Genomic DNA, 22,201 nt, shown 5'->3' on the forward strand with positions numbered 1-22,201 from the left:
AAGTTAGTAAAGCTATAGTGGTACAAGGCAAAGTATCAGAACTTAATTCCATAAAATCCTGAACTCGAAGGAAAGAGGAGTTAGATTCAGAGCAAAGCAACACAGCTTTTAGAAATAACTTCAGATACAGAGGCTGGACACACAAGGTCTTGGCAAAAACCAAAAATGCAAAAAAGGGGAGGTTAAAAAGGAAGGTAGTGGGTTAACTAGAGGAATCTAGAAATTACAGTGGAGTTTAGAACTGAAATTAGTCCGATACAGCAGAAAATACTAACTTTGAGAACAGAGTAGAAATTGTAGAGTCTATGGAAAAACACCACCATACAATTGAAAAATATCAATGAAAACACCACATACATGAAGTAACAAAAACAGAAGGGACAGGGCTGAGTCCTAAAGGTGACAGACAGATTAAGACAGATGAAATAAGAATTATGCCTCAGATTTAACCACAAACAAGCCACCTGTGACCTTACAGCGGTTCAATGAACTCAGACATCAGAAAGAAGATTGGAGGAGATCAGTGAAAGCGTGGGTGGACAGAAAATCAAGACAATATAAAAATACACCATTAAATATTTTGAGAGAACTGAAGACAGGATGTAGGACTGCAGTGAAAGGGCAATATATGCTGTGAAGAACACATTTCAAATTTCTGAAGCAAGTGTTTATTTTAAATGAAGAGAAACTGAAGCTGAGCAGTTTAAATGAAACAGAAGTAGAACTTAAAGAAGGAGTTAGGAACAGTAGCAAGTCAAAGCGATTAAGTCAGTGGGAAAAGATGGCGATATTAAGCAGCAGAAAGTATAAAGGAGACTTCTAAATCTCAAAGAGGTGACAAAAATTGCAGTTAAGAGTTACAGCTATTTTTAAGCCAGTATATTTGATGCACAACCAAGATAGTTCTTTAACATCTTTACTCTGACATTTTAAGCAAGCATTGAATTTTCAAAATGCATTGCATTAAACTCCTGAAGGAGAAATTTTAATATACTTATAACTCACTTTTACCTTTTTATCCTTACCATCTGGAAACATTTACAGTTGCTAAAAACTCCTGCTACCAGGGAAAGAAAAAAAGCCACACACAAAAACTCCAGGCTTCATACAGCCTCCTCACCAGAAAGTCAATGCAACTTGGGAAGGATTTGCTACTATCACTTAAACTTCACCTTAGAGAGTTTATTTTTAAGATTGAGTGGCAAGTTGTAACTCCAGAATGAAAGCATAAGGGAAAAATTGAGACTGAGACAGAGTTTTCCTTTTCAGATACAATGTTTTAATCTTGAAGTACTTGTTAAAGAGTAAGCAAAAAAAAAAGTTAAAAGCAAAACTTTATCACTAGATTAATTGCTCCTTTCTTGTGTCAGCCTTTCATCTCATATTTTCAACATTATATGAATTAAAAGCTCTCTGGAACAGGAAGACTGTCTTTATAAAAGACTAAAGCAACACATCTGTAGTACCTAGTAACATTTAGCCATTGGTAGGATGACCCTACTGTCATCTGCTCTGCGTGAACCTGTTTTACCACACACATGTTCAAAGCAAACTGATACGTTATATAGATGCTATATGCGAACTACTCATAATCAAAAGTTAATTTACCAATAGAACTGAAAAATAACCGGGCCCTGGTATCCCAGCTCCATAACTGCCAACCTTAAGGCAGCAAGCTCAACTACATTTGATCATATATAGCTCAAGAAGTCTTCTTTTCGTTTTCCATTTATTTCCAGTTATTATTACAAACTCTGACATGCACACATACAACATCAATACCACCTCCCCACCCTATGACTTTAACCCTGAAGCTAAAGAAAAGCTAATCGGGCCTAGATATAATGATTTCATGCTATGGCTTTGGATTCCTTTTTTTCCACCATCATCTATCAATTAGTTCAAATAACCAGATGGAAATTAAGTCCCAAAGTACTTTTTATCCAAGAGAAAGCAAGTTAAAATCAAAATATTCCATTTAAAAAATAAGTGAACATTATTTTTAAAGCTATTATTGTATTTTAGCATCCAAACCAAAGCTATCATCCCACCTGAAGGGGCACCAAAAAAAAGTATTCTAGAAAGGAAAAACAAATGGAATTTTAAAAATTAAGACTCCAGAAGCTAAATCGCTGCTATTAACACTGAAGAAACCTTATCAATCACTGGCTTTGTTACTGTATTTAATACAAACTATGCGTATGAAACTTGCAAATTAAGTTAATAAGCACAGCCAGCCAGATCATAGAGGAGAAAGGAAAACAGCTCATTTGGATTGCAGTTTTTTCTTAGTAAAAATAACAGTCTCAGCTCTAACACCCTCCTCAGCATTTTTACATTTTGTGGCAAAGCTGTCAGTACAAAGAAACCACAAAGTCCAAGATCACTTTTTAACAACAAATGCTGATTATTACAACAAATCAGGACTGCTACCAGGTTAGCAAGAGTACTTGTAAGGCTACTAATAGAGTAGTACTACCCTTGAAACTGATTTTACACAGATTAAAGAAATTAACTCATGACGCAACATTGTTGTTTGATTCATAAACTGTTTGTGGCAGGGGCTAATTCTTTGTTCTGTGGCAGGACAGTGCCTAGCACAGTGTGTTCCTGTACACTATAAATACTATTAGCACCACTAATTACTCAACATACAACACCAACATACTCTTAAAAGGATTCTACCCCAGTGTGCTTCAGCTAAAAAACATCATTAATACATGATGCAAAGTTCAGTTCCAGGCTATTTCTATGCCCTTATTTCCTTCTGAACCACCTTTCTAATCTTTATTACTACAAACACCTGTATTATTAGACAACTCATTTGCTGAAATCCCTTTCTTGACTCAGCCCAGCACCTTCTAGTCCTTAAAGTCATGCTTCTTTCAAGGATACTGTTGAGGTTGCCATATGATCCCCATAACCAGCACATCTCAATGCCTCATTATTATTACTGAGTTTACATATGGCCTACCCTCCTTAGATAGCAAATTACTGTCATGCTAATAAAATGGTCTGAGGAATCATACGCACCAGAGGCTTTATCTTCAGAAGCTTATAATGCAGTTTAAATTAATGGTAACTGCAGGCACTCAGGTCCATAGGAGGATAAGGCATTACATGATTTTCACTGGGTGTTTGTCTCATTGTCAGATCTCTCTTCGGTCCCATATCATTACCTTAACTGTAAGATCAACTTCCTGCCTCCTGTCACAGCCTAAACTTCATCTCCAAGATGTCTGCTAATTGCCCCTTATGCAGGCAATGGGAACACCTCTTGCTTTCATGTTAAGAAATACCACACATTCGGTGGCATATAAACAACACAACTATTAAAATACAAGCATACTTCAGGCTGACGAAGGAATGACTGTGGGAAGAGAAGGTTGCGAGATGAGGAAATTCAAGCCTGTCCCACAGATTAAATCTCACAAGATACCAAACATGTGCAGCACATTAACATCACACCCTGCTACGATTGAACGCTGTGACAAACCAGTAGCAGGTCTAGGAACAGCACTGGCCCACAAGCGACAGAAAGTCTTCAAACATTGCCTTTTTTTCTACCAACACCTTCCTCAAAGAGCCACTCCCAAGCTCAAACCCTCCAGGAGGCACCTCCTGCCATCACAACGCTCCTGATTGACAAAGAAGGCCTCAAAACCCCTTCAGCTCCCGCAAGCAGACCTGGGAAGCAACGCAGGGGGAGGAGGGAAACTGTGCAGAAAAGAGGAACTCAAGGTACCCAAACAGGCCAGAAGGGCAGCTGTGCCCCTACCTAGAAAACATCTCCCTCTGCCACAGGACTGGCGAGACCTTTCCTACACGGGGCAGTTGAGACTAAACAAGAGAGAAGCAGGGCATCCCTCAGGATAAGCAACTCAGCAGAGAGTAAAGGATGCCTTTTCCACACAGCCCCTCCCATAAGGCTACAAGAGGACGAAAGAGAAAGGAACTCCCTCTCCCCCCCAACTGCGAGCATACAGCCTACCCCCCCCCCAAAAAAAAAAAAAAAACAAGAAGAAAGGGCGAGAACTCGCACACCCCAAACACTGCCTCTGAGACCCTAGAGACAGAAAAGGCGAGAGGGAAGGGAGCAGCCCCCTCCATCTTGGGGTCAAACACCAACTTACCCGCCGGAGGCCTCCGCGCCCTCTTATTGGCTCTGGCCGCCGCGTCACGTGGGAAGAGGAAAACCCCGCCTCTTCCCCTGCCTCTGCCGTCCGAAAGGGGGGCGGCTGTCGGTATGGCGCGTGCGCATGCGCTGGGCGAGGCGCTGGCGCGCGTGCGCTGGCGCGCTGGCGGCCGCGGCGGCCGCGGCGCGAGGCGGTTCCGGGAGCGCGGGAAGAGGGGCGGGGGCACGGGGCGCGCGCACGCGCCGGTGGCGGGCGGAGGAGCAGCAGCAGCAGGAGGAGGCGGAGGAGGGAGGTGCCGCCCCGCCCCGCAGGAAACGGTGCCGCCCGGGCCCCGCTGTGCGCGAGGGCGGGGGAGCGAGCGGGAGAGAGACCGGGAGGGACGCGTCGTCTTCCTCTGCTCTGCCGCCCCAGGACGTCGCGGGGTCCCCGCTCTGTGAGGGCACCGGCCGGGAGTCAGGAGTGGGGCAGCCCTCTCCGCTCCCTACATCCGCCCCGTCCTCCGAGGCGGGAGCGCCCTCGGCGGGCAGCGGGGCCAACGCTCCCCCCTGCCCGGCGCGCAGCCGCTGCCCGCTTCCAGCGGGAGCCGTGGTCCCGTCGCCGCCCCTCTTCTTCTCCGGCTCCGTCCTCCGCCCCGCCCGCCGCCGCCGAGCCGCCTGTCCCGAGGAGGGAGCCCCGCACTTGTTGCTGACGCGATGGTCACCGGCCCGGCCGAGTAGGCAGCGACCGCCGAGCCCGTCGCGGGAGACGACCGCTGCGGCTGGCGTTGAGGCCCCGGCCCCTTTGGGGGGCTCCGGGGGAGCGGATCTCGGGGTGTTGTTTCCTCTCCGTTCCCGGCGGTGACGGCGTCCCAGGCGGCGTGAGGACTTTCCTCGGCCCTCGTGGGGATCGCGCCCGGCAGGACCGGCTGGTGGCGGCGGGTTGAGGGGGCACCGTCAGCCGCCGCTCGCCCCCTCCCTCCGCCTGGTCGCCTGGAGGCTGGCCTCCCCCGGCAGGAGGAAAGATGTCCTTCTTCAACTTTCGGAAGATTTTCAAGCTGGGTGGTGAGAAGAAGAAGAAACAATACGAGCACGTCAAGAGGGATTTGAACCCTGAGGAGTTCTGGGAAATTATAGGAGAGCTGGGAGATGGTGCTTTCGGTAAAGTGTTCAAGGTAAGGGCAAGCGCGGGCGACTCGGGTCGCTTGTAGTATTGCTCGTAGCTAAAAAAATTACTTGTCTTGCTTCCACGCTGTCCGGAGCTTTGCCTGTCCGCCAGCTCTGTCACCTTGGGGTACCTGTTGTAAGCATCAAGTTTGCAGAGAGCTGGGCTCGGCAGGTGAGGTGAGCGCTGCGGCCCGCCGCCGCCGTCCCGGGCCCCGCCGTGCCTGGGGTGGAGAGCAGAGCCCGCGATCCAGACGCCTCATGAAACTAAAGATAGAAAAGACCTATTAGGTCATTGTCCCGCCTTCTGCTCCACCCTGCCCCTTGCTGAATCGCTCGCTTCTCCTGTATTTTGTTTTTTTGGCCTCGTGTACAGTGTGTCTTCTAACCTTACAAAGACTGTTTTCTTAGGTGTGAAGTTCGTACTTCTTTTTTTAAAGTTTCTGTACGGAAGGAAGCCTGTGAACAGTAAAATTGATTTGTGTGCCTTGTGCATCGTTTATAGGGCCAAGCTCACGTCACTTTTAATGGGCATTCTCCTATCTTGTTCCACGTGGAATTGAATTAAATACTTGCATTATCTTGGCTTTCTTTACGTGGCAGAATTCCTGTGTTGGATCTTCTGACTTCTCTTAGTTGTTAGATCTTTAAGTCTTTAAGTCTACTGATACAAGTTGTCTTTTTAAGGATGCTTATCCAGAATTTACAAGCAGAGTACAGTGACCTAGATATAACGCTGCTAGTGTTTGACAAGACTGTAGCTTTCAAGCAAATTTTGAGCTACTTTTCCTTTTTCTAAAAAGACAATAATGCTTCATGTTTGGTTTAGGGATAGTGTGGAAAAAACATCATGGAGGATAAGCATGAGAGAATTGGGGAACTGACATGAACTGAGACTCCGGAGCAGGTTCTTGAGTAAAAATAAAATAGAGAAAGCATGGCATTTACAGTATTTCTGAGAGCTAATTCGGTCAAGAAACATTTATATTTAGAGTACTGCATTTGAGAGTTTACAAAATCCGGATACTCATGAAACCGGTGCTATTTTTAGTAGAAATTATTTTAGTTTTTATTGTACTGTGGTGTTACATGTTTGTAAATTCGAGCAAAAGTGCCACAATTAGTTCAGAATGCTAGGTGGGGTTTTTTCACCCTAGGAATTTCTGTCAATGTTCTATTTTGAGAGCATCTAGTTTATTTTGATGTTGATGTAATATGTGGTCTAGTTGGTGGTTCCCATGTCAGTGTGGAAGATTAGAGATTTTTTATGATGAAAATGACTGGGAAATATGTCTGAAGTTGCTTTGTCATAAAGCTTGGTGACTATAAAAACATAATGTCTCTAACGGCATTTTCAGAATATTAAAGTTTTTCTTTAAACTTCATAGTGGAATTTTGATTCCCTTTTTGTCAGTATAATGCTCAGTCCCATAGAGGTGACTGGAGAAGTCTCAAAGATACAGTACTTAAATGTGTTCTCCTTCTCTTCCGCATGCATTTCCCCTCCTGTCCTCAAACCTCACTTCATGTTTATCTATAGGCTTGTGTGTATTAGCAATACTCTGTAGAGGAAGGTGTCTGAGCAAGGTAACTGGTAAATTTTGCATTTCGGTGTACTTTGTGTACAACGGGAGAGTTTTTTCCAGTTAGATTTCATTTTTCACTTTGAGATTTATTTCTGAATGTGAAATGACAGTGTAAACCGTTGAAATTAACTTTTTCAAAATTTAAACCCTATTTTAAAAATTGTAGTAGTTAGAATTACACATGAAGTTACAATGATAAACTTGAACATAGCACCTGTGAAAATTAACAGGTACTAGTATCCCTGGGAAAAATTCCTATTTTGAAGAAAAGTCTCCTACTGCATGTATTCAGCAGCATTCATTTTGTTTCCATCTACTTTGAGAAGGCGGATTATGCACAGGTACTAACTGTACATGTGTTGCTGCATCTAAGCATGCTTGGCAAGAAGCAGTTTCGAAACCAAGGGTGTGTTAGGTTCTTTCTTGGATATACACCTCAAACGAGAAACTTCAAGAATAGCCATTCAATACCTTCTCAAATGTTGGAATCCAAATTATAAGCTAGAAGAAAACTGTCAACACTTGAAGACTTTGTCTTTAAGTAATGTAAGTGTGTGTGGGGGGTTGTTTGGGGTTTTTTGTAAAACACCCTAGTGTCAGTTACATTTGCCAAAACTATATTTGCCTTTGTTTAAGATCTAGGAGTCTGTGTATGACAAGGTTTTGGCAGATACATGATAAAATGGAATTACCAGATAAATAAGGCTTTGTATACTTTGGACTTGTAATAAAAAATAGGTTAGCTAGGTTACATGCTATGATACCCTGTAGATAAATATTTGGTTTAGTTATGTAACTCATCTTCTGGACAGAATATCAAATATTTAAATAAAAACTCAAAAGGAACTCTTAAATGATTCTGACAGTACTATGAAGCCTAGCTGATTAAATTATTTACATAAAAAATGCTGTCTAGTGATAACTAGTTTTGTATGCAGAAGTATTAAGGGTATTGGAAACTTGTGCTTCATTCCCCTTGTTCCTCTGTCAAGTACAAGGGTCTTGCTTATTTTTTCAAGTGACTTAGTCAAATTACTAGAAGAGCTTATTTCCTTTGAAGCTGTTTGTTCTAGTTTTCTAAAGCTTTCTTAGCTCTGACCGTACATTTGTATTCACTAACTTTTAAGTAATGTTTAATGTTTAAATATTCTGTTTCGAAGTGTTTCAACTGCTGGTGCAAGTCTCTGGTGATCAGAGGAGCTGTGTAACTGCATACTACTGATGGCAAAGGTTGATGGCAAAGTTTGATGGCTGTGTAGGACTTTTCATTGTAGCCCTTTTCAGAATCTTCAAAGAGGCCACTTGTAGGCTGTTTCTTTTCTTTTTGCTCCTGGCTAATGAATAATGGTGTAGTTTTCCATCGTTTTTCAATTTCTAGACCTTTGCAGTACTTCAGTATCAGGTGATGGCCCTTGTAAAGTGAATTTCGAGGTTGCTGATGATAGACTTTTTTCCAATCTCTTAATTGCCTTTCATGGATTATTTAGAATTACTGAATGGACTGCCAGGGTTCTGACAGCCCCTGAAGAAGCATAATATTAGCATTGTAGGCTGATTTCAACTTTGAAATTTGGCAGTTAAATCACAAACTTTTTTTTTTTTTTTAAAGACACATATGCCTGGTGTGTAGTTTATAGGGCTAAGCTCATGTGGCTTTTAATGGGCATTCTCTTATTTTGTGCCGTAATAGAATTAAATAGTTGTGCTATCTTGGCTTTCAGAATTAAATGGTTGTGTTATCTTGGCTTTCTTTACATGGCAGAATTCCTGTGTTGGATCTCTTAACTTTTTGTTAAAAGGAAAAAACGAGAGACAGTTTAAAACTCCTCTTGATTTGATCAGGTTAAGTTCCCTGGAAAATCTTAGTGTTAAAGTTAATTGTAATCAGTTTGCTTTAGAAATTAGGTATATTATTATATCATGTTACTTCATTGTGTGTTACATTGCTCTATTGTATCAAATATCAGTTCAGTGCACACAGTAAACATTAAAGGTAAATCAGTATAAGTAAGTGTTAAAGACTTTCATCAGCTTTAAGCTACTTTCTAAATTCCCAAACGTTCAGATGGTGTGAAAACAGACCTTTAAAATGCCTAATGTGTTCTGTGGTTCTTTATTGCTAAAGTTCCTGGTTGAGAATCTTTATCATACAGGTGCACATAACTAAAGAAAATGCAGATATCTTCCGAAGTTAACCCTTTGAATTAATTAAAGTGCTGGGACTATATTTCAGTAAAATTTGGCAGCCTTTTTTGGTAGCAAGAACATAGTACACAAATATAAGAACACTTACATTGCAGAAGGGTATTTTCTTAGTGTTTAGTTGGTGTCATCTCTGAGATCTTCACTAGAGGATACTCCTCCAAGAAATTCATGGGGTTTTGGACATAATTGTGATAATTATGGGTACCATCTGTACAAATGCACTAATTTTAAGTCTTCTGTAGGAACAGATTCTGTAATAGTAGAATATATGTGGAAGTATACTGTATAAAATATAGGATATCTATATACGGTATGTGTATAGAGAAAGAATGTATAGTGTATATATATTTTAGTAGAAACTGACTATTATTAGAGAATCCTTTGTATTTGTCTAGGTTTGAATTGCATTCATGCTTCTTAGTTTGTATTGGAATATTCTTCCCATTTATAGTATCCCATTTATACCCTGATTCTAAGATGTTGGAAGCATTGTGTATACAAGATTCTCATAGCAGTTTGGAAAATCAAATATTTGTATTTCATTTAAAGTTATTAAGACAAGTTTTCCAGCTCTCTTAATTTAATTGGTGCTTAGTTTCTCTTTAGGTTCAGAGAAGAAATGTTGTGGAAGCTGGTAGCTATAATCATGGTGAATAGCATTACCCAAATGCATTATCTTCTGAAAATTACAACTATATTAAGTATCCATATATACTTCTATTTGCAATAGTGGCCAGTCCAAACTCACCTCTGGCTAATGATAGTGGACTTTATAAAAGTCCAGTAAACTAATGATATTGCCTCATTTAAGTTAAGCTTTTGTTTGTGTATTTAAAACAATCTTACCTGTAACGTACCTATGTGACTTACAGGAGAGCTTGTTTTTGCCTTAATGTCTTCTACAGCAGGTAGAAACACCTGATTTTTAAATAGTGATTTAATAAGACTGGACCAGTTACATCATGTAATGATAGTGCAGCCTTAACTCCATCTAATGCTAAAATATGAACTGACAATTGGTGGCTGCTTAGAGGTACTTTTTGCATACCACTAATATCATAATTTATTTTCTAATCCTAGAAAATACTTTAAATTAGTCTGACCTGAAAACAAAATCAGGGCAGAGCAAGGAAAATTTAAATTTCCTAGTTTCTGTGGCCCTGCAGCACATTGTTCTAAATAATTCTTATAGTTGGATATTTTAACTTGAAGTTATCTTACTGATGATAATATATCATGTGGCTTGCTAGGGTGGATATCTTTTACATCTGTAACTTAGTAGGAATAGATTTTGACCACTTACTATCTAAGCTGAAGCACTGATTGGCTGTTTTTTTGTCTGCTCTTCATCTTTTTGCTTTCCTGGTGTCATTAGCACCACTAATTCTTTAGAAGAATTAGAGCTGTTGGAACTCATGAACATTCCTATATAAAAGATACAGTTCCCTGTGAAGGATATTGCTTGAGTTCGTCTGAAATCCTGTATGTTTGGTATTAGTTGGAAGACGAATTCACATTTGAAAATTTCCTGTCAAATAACTGTTTTGTGAACCTGAAGTTTCATATGTGACTGCCCTAAGCCTAGACCTGGAAAGAAAAAGCAGGTGAAAATGTCCTAAATTGAATTTTAATACATGAGAATGAATCTGTGCAGAACTTTTGGCAATTTTTCTTAAAATTGTTTGCTATACTAAATATATTTTGTTCTAATCTATTTTCATTCATAATTGACTGTATAAGTTGACCTCTGATTAAACTGGAGCAGTAAAATAGTGCAGTTGTCCTCAGGAGATCTGAATTAATAATAATCACTTAAATGCCATGGTGCTTTGTTTAGCCATAGAGGCATTAGTAGAGGAGAGAATTGATCTACTCTCAAGAGCCTAATGTATAAGTTGCAAATGTTCAATTTCAAATATTTAGTCTAAGTAAAATAGAACTAAAACTTTACCTAAAGCTTGCTAAGAACAGTAATTTCTGTAAGAGTAGCCTGAGTATTTTAGGGCTGCTTGTGTTATGGTCTAGATGAAAAAAGATGTGTGACTGTTCATGGAAGACAAACGATTTTAGTCTTGCTGATCAGCTGGGTGAGTTGCTCTGTAATGTTATCTTTATTTTGACACTATTGCAGTTTTAGCATGTTGAAGATACCAGATAAGGAAAAGGCAGTATCACTGTTTTAAACCCTGGGAAATGTGTCAAGGAGAAAGCTTCACAGAGCTCTTTACACCTATTGTCACTCAGTAGCTAAGTTTTCTGAGGAAATGGGTAGTGCAAGAAAGTTATCTGTAGATTGTAAATTGAGATAATTTTCTTGTTTTAAATGGCTATTTGCAGAAGTTCATATCTCCTTTCCATTTTGTCTGTAGCAAGGAAATATTCTAAAGAAGTAAGAAGCATAGCACGTGTTTTATGTCTTACTTTTTGGACATCTTTAAGTCACGTGGCTTAGAATCATCATCACAATACTTAACTTATGAGTAATGTATTGTCTGTCTGTTGCACACAGAACTAAAACTGCAGACAAGTTTGTGGAGGATAATTATAGAATGCTCATGATCGCTCCTTGGTAAGGCAGTCGTCTTTTCCAAGGTGTGAGCACAGTTATATAAACTGTTTAAAACTCTTCAGTAAATAGGAAGTCATTATTTGATTTTATTTATCTATGTTTATAAAAGTTCCTATTTTTTTTTTCATGTCATCTGGTATTTCATATTTCTTAGCTAACTGTTTGTGTAAATGCTTGGACTGTTGGTTTCTTGTCTGGAGACTAAAACTTTGGATTTCAGGCATTAGCTTAATATGACTGTTTTATGTTGTCAGATAGACTGCAGAATGAAGCAGCTTTAGGCTGTACTAACCTGGTGAAATAATTCTTCATCTCTATGTCAGATGCAGTCTATTTAAATAATTCTGATACAGGAGCTAAAAAATGTACTGGGTTTTGTTATGTTGTTTGGGGATTTTTTTGTTGTTTTTTTAGCAGGTTTTCTAGACAGATTGATTAAACCTTTTGAGCTTAATGTTTGGCAGGGAAGTAGTCCTCTAGTAGTACAATCCTTCAAGCAGTAATACATACTACTGTTGCAGAGCAATAGTTCATAAGTTTCTTTCAGTGGTGTTTTGACCACCCCATAAACAATATTGAAGAAATAATTTGTTGGGTTTGTATTTGCAAATGCCACAATCCCCAGTTTGAGATTTTTTTTTTTTTTAAATTGAATACAGTTGTGAATGGGCCTTACATATTTCATGGGCCATGACCTACGTTTTGAGAATCCCGTAAGATTATAAACATCATTCTCCTTTAGTGACAGTTGTGTCTATGTAAAGGAGACAGCATGTAATTAAACTCTCTGGTTTGAGATCTTAAATGCATTCCTTGAGACCCTGGTCCCTGAAGTGTCATTTACGAATACTTTTTTGGTCTTAACCTTTAATTATATTCAGATTATACATGGAATTGACAAATTCATATTGTCTCACCTCTTTTGCCTATTGTCTTACTTTACAGTAGCTGCCAAATTACTCAAATAAAATGCTTGTGCTGTCTTTTCATTTGATACTGTTTGGATAGTTCCAGTTTTCAGTGTTTAGTGATGGAAAAGCCATGAAATTTACAGTTAGAAAACAAAGCTGACTGAATTAATAGCACAGAGTTAAAAAAAAAAAACCAAAACAACAAATGATGTTTTATATTTTTTCTCCAATCCTGTGTAAAATACATACTGGAACTCACTCTAATTCATTTTTAATAGCTTTATAACATGATTACAGTATGGAATGCTTGAAAGAAATTTTAACTGTCAAATATGTCATGTGAAACGTTTTTTTTTTCCACTCAGAAGTGGGAAAGAATCTTTTTAGGGAGAAAGAAGACCTAGTACTTGCAGGATATGTTTGAAGGATGTCAGGCAATAAAAATTGGCTAAGTAATATTCAGTAAAACTATTAGGCTACCTCAAACCACTCTGCAATGGTATTCATACTTTAACAGAAAATTAAGGCTTTACTGTAATGTTAATTTTCCATTGTGAGTTCAAATTTTGTTAAATATGCTCTGCATTCCTGATACAAACCAACTGGAGTACGTGCAGCAGCAGATATACCTAAAGCAAAAAATTCACAATAAAATAGTAATGGAAGATTCTTTGTATATTTAATGCAGCTACTTAAACTATCATACTTGGTTTTAGGAGGACATACTGTTTCTTCATGCAGTTCTAAATGTATGTAAAAGCAAATTATAATACTAAAGTTAGAGGTTTTTTCTTGTTTATTTTTACTCTTCTGGACTAAAACTGGTTTGCACTATTCTGGGATTGCATGTTTATGTAGAGAGGTTAATCTAAAACAGCTAAACATGGATGGTGATTTGGAAGCTAAGAGAAAGGCACTAACTTTTCCCCATGTTTATGTTTTTGAGCCATTTTCTGTTTAGGTAATTACCTATAGCCTAGAGCAAAAAATTACTCAAGCATAGATTCATGCTTGAATCAAGTTCCACCCAAAATCTGACTTTAAGAAGGTTCTGATTACCTGAAGGATGCTTCTTAATTTTTACTGATTTTTCTGTGGAGAAGAATACGAAGAAGTGAAAAAGTAGGATCGTACTGCAATTTATTGATTAACATTTAAAATTTGCTAAATCTCTCCTTACTACAGAGGACTAAGTGACTGTTACTTAAAGTATCTGTCTTAAAAATTAATCTGTTGGTTGTTTTAGAAAATCTGAAACTGAAGGAGACCATGACAAATAAAGGGACTCTATTATTTTCAGAATTTTTCTGAAATTGCATTAATGCAGTTTAAAATGAGTGGCTGAGCAGAGAGTAGAAAGGCAACTGTACAGTCTGCTGAAGTTTTTTTGGTAACCATTACCCTAGAACTTAAGTTTGCCTACATTAACATTGTTCTACTTAGCATGGGGATTCACCATTGCTTTCATGGTAAGGCATAATTGTTTTTTAGTCTGTCTAGCTTGATAATGAATTGCAGAAGATTGTCCCTTTATTTTCTTCTCATTGAACAGTATTTTAGATCTGTCTGAGACCTTCTTGTTTAAGGAGGACTTTAAGGAACTGGGTTTTGTCTCTAGAAATGTTTAGTCATAACCATGATTCAGAAAGCAGTGTTGTGAGGGAAGTTATTGTAACTTTGTTAACGATACAGTAATAACTTGGCAAGACCTTTTGCACTGGAATTTATTCTTTATCTTGTAGGTAATGGTTCTCCTACTACAGATTCATGCTGTAAAACCAAAGCTTTTCTCTAGCACGTGTCTAGATTTCACATTATAGAAGATGACTTTTCACTGTGCAGTGCTTTATCAGGAAAAGAGTTAATACTTTGTAATCAGAAGGCAGTAAAACCTTAATGGAGAAATGTCTACTGAGTGCTTCAGCAAGAATTTGCATGTTTGTAGTAAACCCTCATCTCCTTCACAGCCTTTGTCTCAAATCAGGCTTTATTCAATTCATACACTGCCTTTTTTTATTTTGTGAAGTTCAGTCATGTTCCTGCCCCACCTTCAGCTTTTCCTGTTCGAATTGAAGAGGCCCAACCTTTTTAGTCTGCCTTCTATAAGACAAGTGCTTGACCCTTTAATGATTTGATGGTCCTCTCATTCTGTTACTTGCTCAACTTCTGCGGATGCCACAAATCTTTCAGTTCACCATTCAGGCAAACTGTTCTGGTTTTCAGTGCTGGATAGTCATGGGTCAGAACCACGGGTCTGTGCAACTACATTACACTGTGAAAACTGTGAACAGTGGTCATGGCTGGGAAATGTGGTCAGAAGAGCTTGAACAGGAATTATTCCCAAAACGAATTTGAATCATTCCAGTAATGTGGAGAAATGGGTACTCTTAGAGTTAAGCCAAGCTTGTTTTTACTCTCACCCTTTCCAACTGATTTTTACTACTAGTAAATATGCACTAACCGAGTTTATAAGTAACCTGAAAGAAGGAAGCACTGTCTGCTATTTTTCATCTCTCTGGGGTGGGGATCACCATATAAACAAGAGTACTGTCAAGTGTTTCCTATTGATTGGCAGGGATAGCTGGGGTACCTGAAAATACCTCCTTTGCTTTTGGCTGTAGCAGTAACTTTAAGCTCTTAGAGGCAAACTTAGATGTTCTGGTCAGCTTAATAATCCTAGAAGCTGTTTGTTAATTTAGCGTTTTACACTTAAACAAAAAACCACACACCTCCCATAGCATTTAAAAGTGAAATATAAAAATGAGCTAGTGTGCAGACTTGTTAACTCTCCTATTTGTGATGTCTGTTTCAATATTTATTGATGCTTAGTCTTTAGTGGCCCAGCATGGGACCTCACCTTTGAGCCAGTGCAATATGAAGAAGATTGTTTTGAATCTCTGAAAAGCTCTAAAACAGTATGGAACTGTGATACTAAGTCAATAATACATCTTCTCAACGTGGTGCATTTCAATAGCTTTAGTAAGTACAGAAGTGGCTTTTGAATGGTAAGTGGCTGGATCTTTACCAGGACTGTTTTCCACAGCAGTTTCTGATGATGCAAGTCAATGCAGCCCAAATTCTGGCAGTGTATTCCCATTCCCACCTCCTCCTTTGTGACAGGTCTGGTGCTTGCCAACCCCATGATCATCTGGTTCAAGGAACTAATCCACAGAAAAGCTGATTGTACAGGTAATCTTCTTGGCTCCCCAGACCAGCTCACGGGAGGGCCAAACAAGTAACAGTGCTGATGTAAGGGAAAAATGACAGGGCAATGTCAGCATTGGCTTAAATAGCTACAAAAGGGAAGCATCAGGGTGGCATATCAATATTCTGAAGTTGTTAAGGTATGTCAGATTAATGCTTTTTGTCAGGACAAAAGGAAAAATAGACATAATTGTGTTGTATTCATCTGCTGTTAACAACAGTAGTGATAAAAAAAGCAGTTTTGCAACATGCTGCAGTTGGTATTGTTATCAGCTGGTAGTTCTGTGCCTTTGCACCACTGACACCCTTGCTAGAAGAATTTTGTTATGTAGACATATCTTTAACTGGCAATTTACTAAAAGCCTGAGTTCCCAGTTTTGTTTCAGGTGGTGATTCTTTTCTCTACTTTAGGCATGCTACATAATTACTAGAAAAGAATGAAAATTTTGTAAGACTTCTTATTTGGCACTAAATTTACCTATATGAGGAAAGAACAGAAACTGAATTGGATTTCAGTGGAGTGTTTTGAAGCAAGACATGGCTTAGATAATCTTCCAAAAGGAACGGAATCCTGCATTCCCTTTCACTGTACAAATACACAACAAAAGATAGCCCTCTGCTTCAAAAAGCTTTCAACCTAATAAAAAAATAAAGAAAATAAACATGAGAGAAAAGGAGGAGTAGGAGAAAGGGGGAAGTCTTGTCAAAGAGAACACTACTTCATCTCTAACAGCCATGCTGGTACATCCGCATTGCTGTCACTTCTTGGGGACATGGGCAAAATAAAGGTTTCATAATTCCATTAAAAGTAACATTGCCACACTATTAAGAGGCAAGAACAGTACTTCCTCTTGATCATCTTGTGTGTTTAACTGTTTGCAGTGTTTAACGTTATCATGGTACTCAGCAGTTCTATCAGAGGAAGAACATCGTTCCTACGTTGAAAATCTTTTACTGATAGAAGCTCGTAAGTTCATTAGTTGCAAAAGTCTGAGTAAAGCAACTGTTTTCCCTTTGCGTGTTTTGTGCAAAGAGAGCTGAAGTATTTTATCTTGATTTGTTTACCTGGATTTGTTTTTAATAATTTTATCAAGTAATGCAATTATTCCTATGCCTATTTGTACTTATCACTAGCATATTAGGTAAATTCTGAATGAATTAGACTAATCAGTAAAATGGCAAACAGCAAGTTCATAATTTGAAAAAGATTATCAACAGCATGCTTCTAAATTAAAATTTCTTTTGAAATCGGCTGATAAATAATAGGATTGGCATTCATATAGTTTCCCAGAGTAGTCAGTTTTCTTAACTGTTTAGTTCACCCATTAAAAAACAAAACAGTTAATCTGAAAGGCAACATCAGAAGCAACATGTTCCACTACTGTGCTGAATATGAATGAAGTTTACTTCCAGAATGCAAGACACTATTTTTGTGGCACTTGAATAGCCAATTTTCAAGGAATACCAAATGTTTATTCAGATGGCTCTTTCTCATCTCTTGAAATGTCATACTGGCAGCACAAAGATAGCTAGATCATTATAAACTGTATGTGAGGCAACCTTTCTAACTTGCATGTCAGAAGATTTCACTTTCTTTTCATGAGATGGTATGTAGCTTTAGCGTCATTACTTAAGGCTCATAAGAAACCTACTGGCAAGTCACAGACTGTACAAGCATTGAATAGCATACATCATAGTGAATTTTGTAATTAATAAAGTTCATTGTAGAACTGACTTGAAAGTAACTTTAGAGAGCTGAAAGACACTGGCTTAACTATATTGATTTCTTTTTTTGCTGTTGCTGTCTTTGCAGTTAGTTTCTGTTAGATTGTTTTAAAGATATGTACATAAGGAAGCAATGATTTTCTTCTAGAATTCTAAATTTCCTGTTCTTTTTAAAATATAGTAATACCATAAAAAGAATATGAATTGGTTTCTATAACAATTTTACTTAAAGAACAGGGATGATGTTGTGCAGCTTTTTTATGAAAGCTGTCAAAAGCTACTCACTTCCTTTTTTGCTACTTCAGAAATAGGGGAAGTTTCATCTTAACAGACTAGAGCATGCATGGAGCAACAGAATATATGCTTTGATAGTTTTGCAAGAGCTGTTGCCAGTCTTAATGTGGTATTGATGTAGTCACGTTTCATTTCCAGTGTTAAACCTGTGTCTTTTTGTAAAATACTGAATCTTAAACTGCCTATATAGTTTATATTTTTTCCCTTAAAATATATGAAGTATATTTTATTTATTGTTCATTTTAGCAGGACAAAGAATGAAATGGGGTGATAATGCTTCATCTTGTTTCATTTAATCTTTCCCCTCTGGCTATGTAGCTGTGCTTATTGCAAATCTTGAATGTGGTTCATATTGCAGTATCAGATTATACAGAACCTTTTCCCAAATTGCCCATATTTTTGAGCTAGTAAGATGTATACACTTTAAATGACAGTTAAGTTACATCTGTTATATCCCATCATCTTCTACAATAAATACATAAAATAAATTGTCTTAATACAGGTCTTTAAATGCTATATGAAATGTAGAGCTTTTAATTCTTTACTTTTTTGACGGCAAGTTTTTTTTAACTTAATAACTGTGCCACGTTTCATTTCTATGACTATGTAGTTTCCCTAGTAACATGCCAGGAGGCCTTTGTTGAAGGGTTCTTGAAGTCCAAAGCCACTTCATTTAAAAAAAAAAACCCAAACTCTAGATTGATACACGTACATCTGAGAATCCACACTATGTAGTCTGTAAAGTGCCAGTAAACAAAATGACTTAGTGGTACATGAAGCCAAAAGGCTCTGTGGAATATCTGTTTGCAGAAAGCTACGGAGTTAGCTTTTACAACTCCATAGATCTCCCTGGGAAAAGATGTTAGCAGGAGTAACACTGGCTCTCTGAGCTCAAGTGAACTAAAGCGTTGTTACAGATGTTAAATGACTAGAAGCAAGATTATAACAGAATCCTTCCAGGTAAAGGGATCGGAGGTTTCTTAAGTCCTGTGTCCAAACAAATCATAAAATTATCAAGAGCAAATAAAATTCTCAACTTACAACCTGACAGCATGAAAAAACAACAGTCTGGAGACAGCTTCAACTGTGGTTTGTTGGTTGTCTTAAAAGTAATTCTAGTGAACAGCTAGAATTAGCAATTGTTGTTTGATTAAAAATTATTTCTTGATATTGTTTCTTGGAAGCATTATTAATTTATGTCATCTGGAATAAAGGTGTGTTTACTGGAATAAAGGCTTAATTTTAAGATGTAGTGAGTGACTAAAATAAACTTGTGAATTAATAAGCAGTAAGCATTCTGGGTTTTTTTCCTAATGATACAAGACTGAATAAATAACTATAGGGTATCTGGAATCCAAGATGAAGATACACTGGGCTACTGTCTTTCCTGGGAAATTGTGAGTCAGTTTGGGGCTGACATTGTCAGGTGCTGGATAAAATGGAGAAAACCTCTGCCAGCAACTGTTAGTGTCCCTGCAGATGAAAGATACTGGCAAAGCAGCTTAGCACTGCAGGGATAAATCTTAATTTGTTACACCTCCCCCTTCTCAAGTATAGGAGTTGATTTTAATGCTGAATTGTGTATTTTAATGCTGCTTTTGCAAGTAGTATGTACAGTTATAACTGAATTTAGGAAAAAATACCAGTCCTTTGCACTTACACCTCTGATAACATATAATGTTTTAGTTACAAATGTTTTCCCAATATTGTCAGCTGGTTTTCCCTGTTGCTTTTATGTGAGCTACCACACAACAAGAGAAGGGAAAATAAGAATATGTTATTATAAAACAGCATAGCATATTTTGGAGATTTTCTTGCCAACGTTTAGCAATTATTTTCTTTACTTATTTTTACTCTGTTTTTTAAATGGATTTGCTTAAATAAGAAGAATGTTGCTGAAATCTGATACAGTCTCCTCTGTTAAGTTTTCTCTAAAGAACTGTTTCAGTTATTTCACACATTTGCCAGTCCAGCCCTGTACTTTTCAAATATACATATAAATATTCCTTCTGATTTCAGTGACACAGTGTGTGTGAATCAGGATGGGAACTCTGCATAGTTAGTATACAAAATACCACAGGATTAATTAAATACGTGAAGGGAATCATGAGGTTAAACGTGGAAATTATATTCCATACCACTCACAAAAATAACTTGTGGAATCCTCAGAAAGCAACTGTGGAGGAAGCAGAAGAACCACAATAAGTATGAAGTACAAGGATAATGTTAAAAGAGTGAAGTTGTCATGGAAACCTCTCCAAAACTAGTATCACCACAAAGGCAGCACCAGACCACAGTATCATAAAGATGTGCTTCAGTAGTCTGGGTTTGAACCCTGGGCTCCACTTTGTTAGTAATAGTATTTGCTCATAGGAAATAGAGGCCCTTTTATCTACACTTCTATTTCAGTATTTTTTTTCCCTGGCAGTAAACATCTCTTAAGTAGAAGAAACAGCATAGTAGGTAGTTATGCAGGCAGGGAAAATTTTTGGCTGATCAGCTATGGTTTAAGGGTGTATCACCTTTGGTAGATATTATCCTTTCATTATCTTTTGAATAGTTCTTCTATAACAGTCATTTCAACAAGTTTCAGCAGGTATAGCTGAAGTTAGCTGGTTTTTAATTCCTTGGACCAACCATATCTATAATTAAACAAAAAGCTGAAATTCTTTATAGTTTGGTTTTTTTTTTTTTTTATTACTACTCCATTTTCAAACATTGTTCAGTGAAAACTGGTGCAAAATAATGTAGCTTCTTTGAAATGACTGGCTCGTCTTAATTTCCAGAAATCTGTGGAGGTTGCCATCTTCTTCATTGGCCTAACTTGTGATTTATTGTAAAAACTGTGGTTTAATGTTGCAGAGTGTGCTGGGTTGCTAACACATCAAGGACTTTCCAACTCCCTGAGTCCTGCCTGTGTGCAGGTGTATGGGAAGCTGCGAGGGAACACAGCCAGAGCAGGCGACCCAAATTGGCCAGTGAAATATTCCATATCATGTAACATCATGCTCAGTATATAAAGGAGGGGGGTTAGGGAAGGAGGGGGTTCTTTCTCGTTTTCGAGATCTTGGTTTTTTGGGATTGCTAGCCGGGAACGAGCTGGGTATTGGTGGGTGGCGAGCGATCGCATTGTGCATTACGCATTTGTATTTTCTATTATTGTTATTATTTCAATTATTAAACAGTTTTTATCTCAACCTACGAGTCTCCCTTCACCTCTCCAATTCTATCCCTTGTCCCCCAGGATGGGGAGTGGGAGCGACCGGCTGTGTGGTGTTTGGCTCCCGGATGGGTTTAAACCACAACCCAGAGGTAGCTATTTGCTCTTGCAATCAGACCAGTACTTTTAATTACATTTCTCAACATTTATTGTTAAAATTAATGCTTACTTTTATCTGATTAATTAAAGCAGATTTTTTTTCTAACATTCACTAATAAAGAACACCTTTTCATGTTTTGAAAAGAAGTTTGAACACTTGATACTGGTCAGTGATGCAGGGTTTTTTTAAGTTTCAAAATGCACGGGACAATGTTAAATATGATATAGTAAATTTATATAAGTCAAAGCCCAGTGTAGTTTTTCCAGTAGGCCACACTACTTCTTACAGATTTATTTGATCAGGCTGTTAAAAGAAGAAATTACAGGAATTTTTTTTCTTGATGCATATATTTAAGAAAGCCTGAGATACACTGCTTTCTGGTAGCTCTGAGAAGGAATTGCCTTTGTCATACAAGGACAGTTTTTCAGTACTGATTACCCAGACATCATCAGAAGGCATATATGGAGCTAGATCTGACAATCCCAGGTTTACATGAAAGTGTAGCTTTTTACATGCAAAACCATCTTTTTCTGAATAGGGGATGTGTGTATTTTTCACTTTTTGGCAACCTTGATGACCTATGATTATGACTACAGTTTTGTTGAGAAGAATGAGTCAGAAAGGAAAAGCTGCTTAATTGATTTGTTTTGCTGCCTGCAAAGCATGCAGTGTGGTTATATAACATCTCAGAAGAGATCAGGCATCAGGAAGAAAGGTGATGAACAATTTTTTTATCTCGTATCTCAGCTTTGTTTCTGGTTGGCTGAACAACAGATGAAGGACATACTTTTTTCAGTTGTAAATAGTGTTTAATTTTTAGATGGCATCGTGCTGCATCGCAGCAAAAGAGCTGCACAGTTGGAAAGGAAACATTTACCGGTGATAGGAAACTGAAACAGCTCCTCACAACCAAGGCTGAAACTTCATATTGGTCATCTAAAGATGAAAGACTATGAGTTATCTCTGAGCTGTAATCCTATTACTCTGGAACGGTGGCTCTGCTCTCCCTGCTGTCCATGGCTGGGAATATGCAACTTCTTGGCTGAGTGCCCAGACAGTAAACCTGCCTTTTAATATTCTGCTATCAGTCTCTTTGCAAAGCTTCTGGCTCT

General features: G+C 38.3%; 2 protein-coding genes across 4 annotated transcripts in view; one reads left to right on the forward strand and one right to left on the reverse strand.

Annotated features, from left to right (window-relative positions):
* STN1 (STN1 subunit of CST complex) overlaps positions 1-4,175 on the reverse strand; it is a 46,149-nt gene extending 41,974 nt beyond the window's left edge. Inside the window, exon 1 of the mRNA XM_074831213.1 lies at positions 4,134-4,175. The gene's annotated coding sequence lies outside the window, so the exon portion shown is untranslated. The remainder of the gene's footprint in view (positions 1-4,133) is intronic.
* Positions 4,176-4,420: 245 nt separating this feature from the next.
* Positions 4,421-22,201, forward strand: part of SLK (STE20 like kinase) — a 51,947-nt gene continuing 34,166 nt past the window's right edge. For all 3 annotated transcript variants that reach the window (XM_074831210.1, XM_074831212.1, XM_074831211.1), the window contains exon 1: positions 4,421-5,286. In XM_074831210.1, the coding sequence (XP_074687311.1) occupies positions 5,137-5,286 (150 nt within the window). In that variant the 5' untranslated portion in view covers positions 4,421-5,136. The remainder of the gene's footprint in view (positions 5,287-22,201) is intronic.

This window comes from Strix aluco, chromosome 7 (assembly GCF_031877795.1).
Source record: "Strix aluco isolate bStrAlu1 chromosome 7, bStrAlu1.hap1, whole genome shotgun sequence".
Classification (NCBI taxonomy): Eukaryota; Metazoa; Chordata; class Aves; order Strigiformes; family Strigidae; genus Strix; species Strix aluco.